The sequence below is a fragment of the Anabrus simplex genome, chromosome 8 (genome assembly GCF_040414725.1).
Source record: "Anabrus simplex isolate iqAnaSimp1 chromosome 8, ASM4041472v1, whole genome shotgun sequence".
Lineage (NCBI taxonomy): Eukaryota > Metazoa > Arthropoda > Insecta > Orthoptera > Tettigoniidae > Anabrus > Anabrus simplex.
The window spans coordinates 81,491,573-81,505,791 of record NC_090272.1 but is presented as its reverse complement, the minus strand read 5'-3'; the positions used below and the strand labels follow the sequence as shown (position 1 = coordinate 81,505,791).

The 14,219-nt window shown below is 38.7% G+C and overlaps 1 protein-coding gene across 1 annotated transcript in view; it reads right to left on the bottom strand.

The window, feature by feature from the left end:
• Positions 1-9,894: 9,894 nt before the first annotated feature.
• Positions 9,895-14,219, bottom strand: part of LOC136879146 (uncharacterized) — a 38,538-nt gene continuing 34,213 nt past the window's right edge. Inside the window, exon 2 of the mRNA XM_068228947.1 lies at positions 9,895-11,757. Within this exon, the coding sequence (XP_068085048.1) occupies positions 10,176-11,750 (1,575 nt within the window). The 5' untranslated portion in view covers positions 11,751-11,757 and the 3' untranslated portion in view covers positions 9,895-10,175. The remainder of the gene's footprint in view (positions 11,758-14,219) is intronic.

The window sequence follows — 14,219 nt, the reverse complement described above, 5'->3', positions numbered from 1 at the left end:
AGAAGTTAAAAATAATGACAGATTTGTTGTTTAATTTCCTGAAATGATAAAATATAGACACATCTTGTCAACAAACATATCATAGACATGTTGATACATAAAATTACATTTACAACTATTAACTTTATTCTCCTATGTAGCGATAACATACCTTCTTTTCTTTCATATCACTGAAGGTTAATGCAATCTAATACTGATAACATACAAATAGATTTTATACACAGCATATCTAGAAATACGAGGAGCTGGGTTTCCATATACCTACAAATAAACTACAGTATCCATCAATAAAGATATGCGATAGAATTTCTTTCAGCATGACATTGCATTGTGATAAACAAAATATATAATTTAGCATATAAACCGGCATTAAATTCTCTACATAGTTGTAATAAGTACACATTACATCAAACGAGTTGAAAATTTTCTCACGAGCTCTACTAAGTAGAGGCAGATTACTACCTGATGGCACAAAACCTTAGCTGCGCACAAAATGTGTTTCGTATGCGGACGAGTCCATGGGCTGCAGGATGAGTGAGAGGGGGAATAACGTTCACATCGTTAGTTGCTACGAAAGTGTTCACACCGGCTCCTCGTATCTGTAACCGTATTATAAGTTAAGATCTCAAGTAAGCAGCCCAGCAGTAGCTACCCCCTCCACTACATGCATTCCCCTCCTTTCACGTGTTTGTGCACTCAGGGAGTACTCTACCTACGCATAGAGTACACAGATATATATATACAAATATAGCATCAGTACAATTATTTTAAAGTAACACGTTACCCAAAGATTTTTGATAGGAAAGTTTTTATGATTGTCGTAGAAAGAATAATCACGATTGCCTGTCTGTTTGAGAGCATTTTCAGAGTACAAGCTATGAAACTCAAACATGTCTATAAATGTTTGTTCATTAATGGTATCTTACGTAAATCAGAAAAAGAGAAAGTCCTGTATCACTTTACGATTCAGCTACCGATATTATCACATCATGCGATGACTGATATTCAATTGAGGATACACTTTACGCCTAGGTTGCCATTAAATAATTAATAACTTTCTTATGCAACCAATGAGCCGAAAACCATTTAATTATGTATAATTCACTACATACAATTTATATCAGAAATCTTCCAGGGTTGTTTAAATATCTATGACATAACTGCCTCGAAGTTTTTCCATTTTATATTGTATTAAAATATGAGACACGTTACAACCGTAACAGCGAGGAATTGCATTTCATGGGTTTTCGCAAGCTGGCAGAAGGGCGTCTAGTGACACAATGCGTGTCTTGAGAGGCAGGTTATTTTTATTGACTCTAAATGCGGGAATCAAACATCTATTGAACTGAAAAAGTCAAGTTCCCACATTCATAACAATCCAAGGCCTTGGATAGCTGCATACTTCACTTTTGTTTCATTGTGTAAATAAGAAAGAAAGAATTGCTTTTCAGCTATTCAGAATGAAATAAAAATGACGTACAATTCTTTCATAGATGTGCCCAACGAAGAGGTGACTGTTAAGTAGTTCGACATATAATTTCTTACAGTGGCGATTCTGGAACATTTCTTATATGGGTTGTGTATGCGGATGTTTTGTCTTCTTGTTTGTACAGATATGTGGACTGTGAAGGAACTATAAACAGATTTCGTAATAATATTTCAAGGTTACGTGTATAAATAATCCTGTTTTTATAGAATATTGTGGTAAATTAAGGGTGGAGGGTTGTAGGCATAGACCAATAGCAACTAATAACATCGAATTTACGAGGTATAATATACCATTTTCGGAATGTAGAATTTTATCCCGTAAAAGATATCTTGGCTCTTATTGTGGTGATATTTGGTAGGAGTTGGATGTAGATCAGAGGTTTCCAATTAATAAGGGCTCGAGGGCCACATTGGAAACCTTAGGCAAGATCGCGGGCCGCGCTTTAACAATAAGTCAATTTTCGTAGAATTTCGCAAATAGAACGTAATACCAGTATGAAATAATATGCATAGCTCCAATGAAAGGAAGGCTTAATAATTTAATTGTTTAAAACCCTATTTTACAATTGCATAAAATGAAATAAAAAATAAACAAACAAATAAACCCAGGACAAATTTCAGTTCGTTTGAATTACTATTTGACAAATTACAAAAAATGAAAAACTTGATCTAAATACAAACTTAAATTAATAATGTGACCAAAACAAAACTTAAAGGACAACTTAGTGGAAGTAGTGTGAAGAAAACCACGATATCCAGTTGTACGAGCCTAAAATCCCAGCAATGTACTTTCAGAAGTACTTCCCTGAAAATTTCTTCGAGTGTGTAGCACTGTGTACCAGTCGGTACTACCAATGACAGAAGAACTGAATCCGCTTATTACACCAATGGCAATTACAGAATGTCTTGGTATTCACTGCATGCTACATTGCATAAAATGTGCACAGTGAGGTTGGCATGGAGTTCAAGATTTGGAATGCATCCCATAGCCATTTTTCTAACGGTTAAGACCCATTACTGGCATTTGTGAGGGCTCATTTTCCGACGAAGTTTGGATCTTATTTTTTTAAAGATAATCTATTCATACCACGTGAATAACAGGACTTGGGTCTAAAAGTTTTTGAAGAAGCTATGAAATTTGTAATTTGTATTCACAATTCTTAAAATATACTTTTCTAAACGCCCTCGCGGCCTGCAAAATATGGCTTCGCGCCATTTGTAAACCCTTGGTTTAGAACATCCTCAAAAAGATTTAATTTATCTCCCTGATATTATTTGTAGGCGATCTTCTATACTATTACATTTTCGTCATATCTGATGTATTAAGGATATTGTTATATAAACAAATTTTACGGGCCCTTACAGAGGTGATGCAGTCTTCAGTGGAGGAGAAGAAGAAGGTGCCCTCAATTCTAAAAGTTTTGCTATTACAATTTTTATAGAATAATTAATGCGAGAGATATTTACATGGTAAAGGGGGTGGGGTGGGGGAAACGAATTCAGTCATAACAGAACTAGCTAATATTTTTACGTATTCAGATTCGGAAACATTCACTGAATTTAAGTAGTAGTCAGGCCATAGTAAGGAATATTATTTTAAATGTTCAGAAAATAGAAGTGATGAATATTACCATGAATAATGTAGACAGTGAACTTCGAATTCTAGTTTATTTAACATATTGACAACGTATAGGACATGAACGGTGACCAACGACTGGAGTTAACCCAACATCGTATGCCAGGCTCCACTTGTTTCATGTTCCCTGTCTAGCCTCTTGTTGCTCAACTTTGATCCCGTTTCAATTCCAACATTACAGATTCACCTTCGTCTTTACGGTTTCAATTTTGGTTTCTTACTTCCTCATTTACATAGAATTTCACTATAGGAATTTACACCTAAATACAAATGCCAATACAGCCCAAAATAAGCGACCAAGAAAGCACTCCTCTTTGTGCAAATCGATCATTTTGACAGCTCAGCTCGAACAAAAGATTTCCATCATTCCATCCCATATTTTCCGAAAATTATACATCATTCAGCAGAAGTAACTTAATGTCACTTTTAAATACACAACTATAATTTCGTCATGGAAAAAAACTGTTTGTATAGGCTCTTAATGTAGTCTTAAATTTGGGTTATCAGGTAAGTCAAATTTTTCTTCAGGCTAATTTATGTTCAAGTTCACAAAAAATATTTCTATCGCGTACCTTTATTAAATTTTATTGCTCCTTAATAGGAACTGGAGGAATTTCCTCCTTTCTTCAGTTTGTTTCAATTTTGTCATAAGTGTTCTCACACCTCTACATATCTATTATAGTGTTAAAGCAACATGAGGAACACTGTTTCAGAAAGCAGTTTAGTTCATTTGTCTCTCATAAATGATAATGCGCCTTGTAAGGCCTTTAAAAGGCTTTGTACTAGCATTTACTTGTCTTGGAATATACAAAGAACAGTAAAAATATATTACCAAAATTATCCTGATTGTTCTTTGAGATGGATGTCCTCAAATGGCATCTAGTTCCAAAACAGCTTTACACATATCTGTGAAATTAATTCTAGGTTCTAGGTTTACATCTTCCCGAGAATTCTCGTCCTAAAGATTCTGATTTCTAAGCCAAATATTTATTTAAATGCCCTCGAAGAAGTAATTGTACTTGTAAAACTTAATGTTTGCATTTCAATTTTTGAAATAACAAAGTTAGGATATTGACAGTTTTGATTATATATTTCTCGTATGTTTATTCATTGTGTAAATCAAAATGTATTATTTTCCATACTGATCATCTTTTATTAATAAATGCATCGGTTTGTCGGACAAGTCAACATTCAAAATACTTTTAATTGCCATATTCAAGTAGATTTCTTCACACTGTGTCTGTAAAGTCCATAGAACATATTTAGCTTTTCTGTTAAAATAAATTTTTGAAAATATCCGCTTCCATGATCTTCAGTATAGATCACATTAATTAGGCTCTATTTTTATAGAGTACTTATATAAAGTACTAAATTAGTGATATCATATCAGCTTGGCATTACTTATATTCTCTAGACAGCTATTCACACTCAATCTTCTTTCTGTTTCCTATAGTCTGCTTTTGTAAAGAAATATCGTTCTCCTGTGTCAATTGTGTCACTGTAAAACATATATGACCACCCTGGTATATTCTCACTAGCAATAAAATAATATTTATCTTTAATCGTCATGTAACTTCTTCTGTAGTTAACGTAAGTACTATTAAAAGTATTTTTTAGGCGGAAGGGATCTTGTTTTGGAGTTTGTTGGAAGGCGTGTGTTTGTCTGAGAGTGAAGAGAAACAATCTGCACTGCTGTATCTGGTATTATTATTTCTTTCTGAGGAATAAATTGAGAAGAAGTCCCAAGATGAATTTCGCCTTCTGTGATTCAGATAAGTGTAAGAAGATCATATAGCCGATAAGTTTTGAAAAAAATGAGTGTAAAGCCATGCGAAATTAGTGGGATGAACAACGTTCTAGCAGTACAATATATTTCTGGCAATGTTTTATCAAGGCCTACCTCCAGTAAGTAATCTTCTGCCACGATGTTAACAAACAGCACGAGTGTGCTGGGGGATATTGTCAATTTTAGAAAGTATGACTATCATGCGCAGCAAAATGCCCCTACTCTATTTAGTAACCTTAATTATACCCTATAAAATAGTATAGCAGAGTAAGACATGAAGTCGTGAAATAGGGAACCTCACGTTCTGAAATTCACATTCACGGAATTCGTTTTGATTTGCAAACTGCACGTAATAACACGCAGAGAAGGTTTATTTACATTGTTTTCAGCATATACATAATAAAGACCTTGTTTCCCTTCGAGCTACTGGAAGGAAGAAACAGATTACTAGTCTCAGAGAGGACCACCATTTTGGTGTTAATAATTTTCTTAGAGAACACATTAATAAGATTGTCGTAGTTTGATTTTATAAATAAATCTTATCTGATGGAATCCTTTTTCTGGTACACGATCAGCATACCTCTACAACTAGGTGTCTCAGTTTTAACATAAAAGCTATTCAGTCGAGACTTGTCAAGTTGCTCCTTCGTAACTCATGTAGATTCGATTACGTTCCACAACTTCTAGTAATTTTTAGCAGACAACATTTCAGTCAATAATGAAAGCTTTACGGTGAGCTTGGAAGTCCCTAAGGCAGCTTTTCGGATTGCAAGACTGTTCCGTATTTTTGAAGACAGCTGACGAAGTTTCCTCTGAAAATACGGCTGGGCATCTTTAGTTTGCTCTGTTCCATTATATTCGGTAGGCTATAGATTTTGAATGCGAGTAATCTGACATTTACATACCGAGCAATACTAGCCGAGGTTAATTAACCTCGTTTTTGTAAAATTATAGCACCGGTATCGTTGCTATCTCGTGGCTTCTGAAAGTGGTCGATGGATTTTCTTGCCCCATGTTGAGAATATTTTGGCAAGAGTTAACTCTAATCTCAAAGAGGAGGTTATAAATGTTGTTGTGTAGAGTTGATTACTTACGGAAGCTTTCGAATTCATAAACGTTTAAGAAATGTAAACAGAAATGAAGATTGTAATGAAGCTAGAGATACTACCTGTGTCAATGAGGGCCTTAGCCTGAACTCCATTAACACTAAGTAGTAAGATAGCTTTGTTTAGAGAAGCCAGTGAAATTTTATAGAGAATATGACCAGGGCTAATACAGATGTTCGTATTATTATTACTACATACACCTGTAGCAGATGTTACAGTATCATAATCTTTCTTTCTAGACTGACATACTTTAGCGTAATGTCCTCTTTCCTTACAATTACTGCAAAAAGCATTTAAAGCAGGACAATTACTTCCCATGTGACGATTGAAACCGCAGAAGAAACCTTTATCTTACCTTCGCGCGATGGCTATCACATTATTATCAGTAAGCGATTCATCAGATTTCCTACCTGTCTCTTGTTTGTTGTCCGAAGCTGCACTGACTAGCGACGTATTACTGTATCCATATTCCTTATATTGTCTCAAGGCCATCTCCAAGGCCCGTGCTTGAGAAAATACTTCATCTAATTTTAATGTAATGTTTTCTAGAAGTCTTTGTCTTATTTGAGAGGATAATAGTCCGCTGACACATGCATCGCGAATGTATTCATCTGCGTTCTCGTCTACTGACACCGCTTTAAAATTACAATCTTTCCCCAGTAGTTTTAGTACTTGTAAATATTAATCTGCAGATTCGTGTTGCTGTTGTCGTCTTGTAGCTAGGCAGTGTCTAGCATAAATTTCATTCTTCGGTTTTATAAATACGCTTTCAAGGCTGGCAATAGCGGTAGTATAGCTGTTACAATCACTAATAAAGGAATAAACTTTAGGAGAGATGTGGTTTATTAACAGTTGAAACTTTATATCTTCCGTTAGTTATTCTTCTGAATTAGTTGTCAAGAAATTAGTACATGTTTTCTTCCAGTAAGACCATACCTGTGCAGAGGATTGTGATGCGGGGTCCAGATATTATCGTTCTGGACGAAAAACTTGTTTCAACTAAATGTCATGTCCAGTACTAGCGAATTCACAAACTTAAGAATTCCACCTTTACAACGTCAACATCTGTTCTTACTGAATATATGTTTAAAATTTTACCGTCCTTTATCAGTTTAGAACACATTGGAGTAAAGATACTCTGGAGAATCCTACGTAGCCATTCTCTTTGAAATCCAAAGCTTTCCACTGAAGATTCAGAATAGTTTGCTTAAATCTTATGCTATCATTCACTTTCTATTCATAACAATACGGAATAGAGCACATTCTGAACATGCCAGTCCCAATTTTAGAGGAAGCATCGGCAATTTTCCGAAGAAATACGCCACGATCTAACAATTCTAAAAATATTGTACAACAACTTACTCTGGTCATACTTCACCAATATGCTTTCTGTACGGAGATACATTTTTTGATATTCTTCAAGAGGAAAACATCTTATCTTTCTTTTACATTCGAGTTACTGCTTTAGAAAACAATGCTCATCATATTTTTAAGGGGATATTTTACAATACAATTAAGGAAAATATAAGGCATGATTCCGAGAGTTTTCTCACTGATTGTATTTTGCTCATTAAACTGGGTTTAATTCATACAGTTTTTGAATTCGCTTAAAATAAGCTACATTGTTTCATCTTCAACGCCAAAACGACCAGAAAAGTCACTTGACGTTTGATGGATACAGGCACACTTTGAAAGACAATTTCTACACCATCAAATATGTTTTTCTTTAAGGAAACCAGCTCTTTAATTTCAAAAATGCCATTTACATAACAGTTAGAAAACTATTAATATTGTTGAGAACACAAAATACATCTATTTATTTCTATACTTATAGCAATGGTTCCCAGACCTCACCAGCTACATTCAATCATACATTTCTCAGTATTGCTATTGATTGCAGACGAAAGGATAAGAATAAAGTTAAATGCAGGATGATATTAATATATATGTATATAATTATGTAATGCTTAATTCTGTCTGTCATTCACAGCGATAGTGAAAATAAGAGAAGTTTCAACAGGTGAAATTCGTACCAGTTATAGATTTCTGTCTTCTTTACAAGAAAAATACAGCGAACCTCTCACGACTACACTGAAAGCAAATACAAGAATTCCGTATTATTATTTGAATGTACTGAGATGTTGAAAGGAGTTGCAAGAAAAAAGAAGGTATGGACTTGGCTCATTCGCGCCACATGATGAGCTGTGGTCGCGCGCTCTGTTTTGGCGCATGAAACAAATGACGAGCTCAGCTCGCAATGACGCAGTGTCTCCCTTAGTAGATTTTTTTTGCTAGTTGTTTTACGTCGCACCGACACAGATAGGTCTTACGACAACGATGGCACAGGAAAGGGCTAGGAATGGGAAGGAAGCGGCCGTGGCCTTAATTAAGATACAGCCCCAGCATTTGCCTGGTGTGAAAATGGGAAACCACGGAAAACCATTTTCAGGGCTGTCGACAGTGGGGTTCGAACCTACTATCTCCCGAATACTGGATACTGGCCGCACTTAAGCGACTGCAGCTATCGAGCTCGGTCTTAGTAGATTCCGTTTGCAATATAATTTCTAACAATACACACTGTAGGGAACTAGCGGCAAATACAATGCTGTCTGTATTTCTGTGTGACACTGGAATGGTTCACTAACAGTTTATTTTCGTCGGTATTCAGTATTTAATATGCAGTAGAAGCGGTTTCGCGGTAATGTCGACGAGAGATTGAAAGCGCTTGTAAACATTGTTTTAGAGGGCGATTATGGCAAAAATAGCGTTTGGAAAATTAATCCGAGTTCAAGGATAGTGGAAGTTACTGAAGTGAGCAGAATATTGAAGAAAGTGAGAGCGAAAGTACCGCGCCAAGCTCTACCAAACGCGCGCGGCTGGTGACACATAAAACCGTAGTGATTGGACATTGGAGGAAAAGGACGATAAACCTGATATAAATCCATTTCTTGAATACAGCGGTGTTTCAGTCCGGCTGGCCTTTGGTCCAGAAAGTCCCGGGTTCGATTCCCGGACGGGTCGGGGATTTGAACCTTAATTGGTTAATTCCGATGGCTCGGGGCTGGGTGTGTGTGACTTATTCAGCATTAGAAATTATCTTAGGTAGAGCCTTCATCTTCAGAGACATGCAGGTCGAATAACAGGCCATCTACGAGAAGACTCGCACCATGCCTCTCCCGAGGCTATACGCCATTAGAAACGGTGTTTCAGAAATATTTAAAAATATAGTCCTCCCACCGTCCGAAATTGCGGTGTTTCTACAGAACAAGGATCCATTCTTTTTCATACTATTTCAAATGAAACATTTTTACCAACAGCCACTCAAGGAATGAAGAATGGCACGAATGCAAAATTTGAATGAATTATCTGCATTAGTTTTTATGTGTGTTTTTGTATGATACACTCAAACTACAAGCAGGAAAATTAAATCTGATTCCACAGTCAACAATGTGGCCATTTATTGCGACTTGATCGTGTTAAGAAAGATCTCATAAAGCTGCATATAAATGGCAGGAAATTGAAAACTATTGTCAAATTATTTGCAGTTCTGAATCACTTCTAATGACTTCAAATGTCAGTGACAGAAGGATTTTATATCTCCATTGTTCCCGACCCCTGTTCAGTCAATTTTAAATCACTCTACCCTACGGTCCAACATTAAGATTTTTAAACCAAAAAGGATTTTAAATAATGTACAACCCAGCTATGGCGAATGACTACCAAAGCTCAGCTATGGAGAACTAGACCAAAGCTGCATTGATATTTCAAACCAAACCAAACCCCATGGCACTACAGCCCTTGAAGGGCCTTGGCCTACCAAGCGACCGCTGCTCAGCCCGAAGGCCTGCAGATTTCGAGATGTCGTGTGGTCAGCACGATGAATCCTCTCGGCCGTTATTCTTGGCTTTCTAGACCGGGCCTTAACATAAAGGACACAACCGAAACCTTCCAACTACATATTTCGATTAATTAAAATAATGTTTTCAGTTATTCATATTTTAGCGAACTACTTCTATTCTCTCCAACCTTTATTTTTAAATCATATTATACTGTTTCTTCTCCTTTAGTCAAACTGTTGTTTGTGTCTGGGAATCAGTGCTATAAATCATAGTAAACTACATTGTTTTGCAAAGAATGATCACTTCCTGAGTTCGTTTCTCTACTTAACGAACAGATCTTTGAGTGTAGAGCAGATGGAACTTTCGCACGACTCTTTGCTCTCGTCGCCCTCTTTATTCTTCATGGAGGAGAACCACGAGCTGACTCCACTCTTGATCGCACTAGTTTTAGAAGTTGGGGATGATGACATTCCTTGCTGGGGTCCTGACTTCGGGGAATCTTTACTGCTACCACCACGTTGAGTGAGGAAAACCTCGATGGCGCTACCTAATTTCTGCGCATCTACAATAGCTCCGACATGCTCGTCCCAAACAATGTTTGCGATAGAACTGGTCGGGGAGCTCTTACAAGAACTTGAAGATCGACGACGTAGTTCTTTCCTTCCGCCACTTTCTACCATTGGCTCTGCTACTTTGGCCTGTCTAAATGGCTCTCCTGCTTTCTTAGGCTGATGCCGTTTGACGAACCAACTAGCAGGACCTACGGAACCACTCCTGAATGCATGTGAGTACTGAGATTTGTTTCCAGTTCCAAGAAGCATCGATACATCAAAACTGTTAGAACGCAGGTTCTTTAAACGGTTTCTTTTCTGCTCAGTGCTGCTACTAGCAGAGGGCAGGAAGGATTTCTTTTTATCTTCTTTGAGTTTTGGTGTAGATGGTGTTGATCCTTCTCTAGGTACATTAATTTCTTGAGCCGACGATGCCAGGGATGATAAGATTGAAATGAGGTCTGTATTTGAACATACTATGCCAGAATCTTCCTGTTTTGCCTTTGCGACAGAGCTTGGTGGTAATTCTGAGGCTCTTCGCCTTGGTGGTATTGGAGGGGGCTGAAGAGAACCTGTGGTTACAAAATCTGAATACCGTCTTCCTGCACCTTCTCCAACTGGACTTCTTCCTGGAACGCCTGGTTGCTGGTGATACCTCGTGGGTGTGACAGACGTCCCTGAAGGTCCTGCAGCACCATCAAGAGGCTGTACTTCACACACCCGTTCTCGACTAGGCGTTCTCCACATTTTTAAGCGCACTTTGCGCGCTGCTTTTATTTCAGCAATATCATCCATTATGTCAAGTTGTAAATTAAAATTACTCCCGGTTGTGCTGGATGTTGCAGGAGGTCGAGGTACAGAAGACGTGGAGTCCCGTCGACTTTGAAGAACTCTAGCCTGCATACCGCTGGTAGGAAATGCTGCAATAGATTCTCGCCGTCCACGACCAAATAAAATTGAAGGTGGGGGTGCGCGGGATATTGTGACTACAGAATGGCGTCGTCCCCCAGGTGCAGGTACTGGGGCCTGGGATAATGTTGCAAGAAATGCTGCTTCCCGTACCGCGGTGCCAGCGCTGTCTACGCCGTGCTCTGAGAGTCTGCGGACCTGACTTGCAGTGATACCTGATGTGCAATGTGGTGTTGGCAGCGATCGCTTTCTCAAGTCACGGTACGGAGACAACAGGCAAGGATTAAGCAAAGGAGAATCGGGATTCATCATCATGGGTGGAGATGGTTCGCGACTTGGAGACTCCTCTTCTTCACCTCCACCGCTTTCTTCCACAACGATAAGCGGTTCAGATGGCGCCTGAGTTGGCAGTGGAGTATATGACGCGCGTCGCATAATGGCCCTGTAACAGAGAAGAATACGACGATTTAATCAACAATGTCTTTAGATCTAATTTCAACATGATACCAGTGAATATTCTTTCAAATACAAGGAGTTATACAGGGTTAAGTTATAACTCGATAACAGTACTGTTATTTTTTAACTTGCAAAAGGTAAATGTAAACCTGTGTCCTCTATTCCCCGAGGTGATGCAGATTTTTCCAGTCACATCCCTAGTGAAGGTGCGTTGACTGTACCTTTGTAACCACATACCAAACCTCCTGCCAATCTTAAGTCTCTGACAGTACCAAGAATCATACTTGGGCCTTCGAGAACGACAGCGAATAGTGCTAACCATTACGATACTACTACTGTTTTCATTTTTCCCCTGAAGGGGGAGGCGGGTCTCCTAGACAGTGACGCTGTCTCTCAGGCCTGGAGATTTATATCGGAGAAGGAGATGTGCTGAAAAGGTGAAAGGGTTAGCATCCGTGGCCTGTCCCGGCATTCACCTTGGTGCGGAAGAATGGAAAACCACGGAATACGATTCTTTTTTCTTGCTAGTGGCTTTACGTCGCACCGACACAGATAGGTCTTACGGCGACGATGGGATAGGAAAGGGCTAGGAGTTGTAAGGAAGCGGCCGTGGCCTCAATTAAGGTACAGCCCCAGCATTTGCCTGGTGTGAAAATGGGAAACCACGGAAAACCCTCTTCAGGGCTGCCGACAGTGGGATTCGAACCCACTATCTCCCGGATGCAAGCTCACAGCCCCACGCCCCTAACCGCCCGGTGAAAACCATTCTTAGGACAGCTGATGGTGGGGACCAGCCCCTATCCGTCTCCCGAATGCTGAGGTGCAGAGCAGTGGCCGGTCAGAATGCAGAGTTGTCGGACCACGGACCAGTCGTGGCCACTTGTGGGCCGAGACGCACTCTGCATCCGCCGACCAGCCACTACGGAAGTGGAACTTCTAACTGGTAAAATATGAACACTTCTACCTACGAAGTTCTGGCTGATGACCTACTATCAGACAGAGCATCGTTTATAACGCAGTGTGGAGCTAGTTGCATAAATGGCAAATATACCCTACCCGTTATGTGCCATGAAGTGAGAAAGAAGCTACGAGGGTTGGGGCATAATTCACGGCAACTACTGTTTCGTCTCATTTGCACGGTGCTGCCATACAGTGGTCAAAGCATGACACTCATAGTACATGGACACAGCACAAAATGACGGTGGTTTGACCGGTACCACACACAGGGCGATGGGACTGCAGAAGTGAGTCAGGCTCCGTGCAGAATGGATGTGGTGAGGCAAGAAAGGCGTGCCGACTACTGGAACACCCGCCATGCTTACCGGATCTGTCTCCGTGTGATTTTGATATCATCCCCGAAATAAAAGAACCATTTCGTGAGAGACGATTTAGGACACGACAGGGAATTGACACTGCCTTTGTGATGAACAGGCCGTACTGTTTCTCTGGTGACGTCACGCTTTGGGCGGGACTTGAAGGCAATACGCATCTGCTCCGCATGAAAAACACACTCGTTTAAATTACTTAAGAAACTGTTAACACCTTGTAAAACCAAAAACTATTCGCAAATATTTGTTAATTCTGACATACAATGCATATCCTTCCCCGTAACGTTGTATTTATCGTGTGTATACGTTCGTTTCCGTGACTAGAGGCTAAAATTTTCAGACGTATTCTTGTTATTTATATCCCTTTTCTAGTCAACTAGAACATTACACTGATAGAAAACATGCAAGCAATTACCAACACAATATACTACAATGTAAATTATTTCTGTACCACCAATTCGGTACCTACAAGAGAGATTACGAGTAAGCTAACCTCCAACAACAAGAAAACCTTTACTGTCACTGTCATGAAACTAAGTTATTGTTAATAAAAAAGCAAATAACACCTACATATTATTTTCATATTCAATTTTAATGGGATAATCCTGTACCATTGCCTATGATATGAAGTTTGATAGAAAAAATCTCAGCAGTATCCTTCTACAGTACCTTTCGAACATGTATTGGACCTGAATTTTCAAATACACCAAATTCAAATAAGCCGTAAATCTGATTACATACAAATATACCTAATGTTAACCATGTTTATAACATAATAAGACACTTCAACTCACCATCGCGATGAGACACTTATTCCCCTCAGGATTTGGTCTTCAGGAAAGCGGTTGATACAGACAACTGTGTTGTGATTAACTATTAAATTCTCGCTAGGAATAGCCTTCTACCATAACCTAACTCTTTCTTCTTCATGAGAAGGAAACGCAAATACTGGAGTGTACTCTCTTTTTGCAGCTAGACACACAGTAACTCTTAGGCATGATGATTTCTCTCACTAATAACCTTTAATTATATACACATCGTGGTTGATAATAAAACACAGAATGTACTGAATTAATTTTACACTCCGGATATAACATTACACAAATAAACTACAAAATTA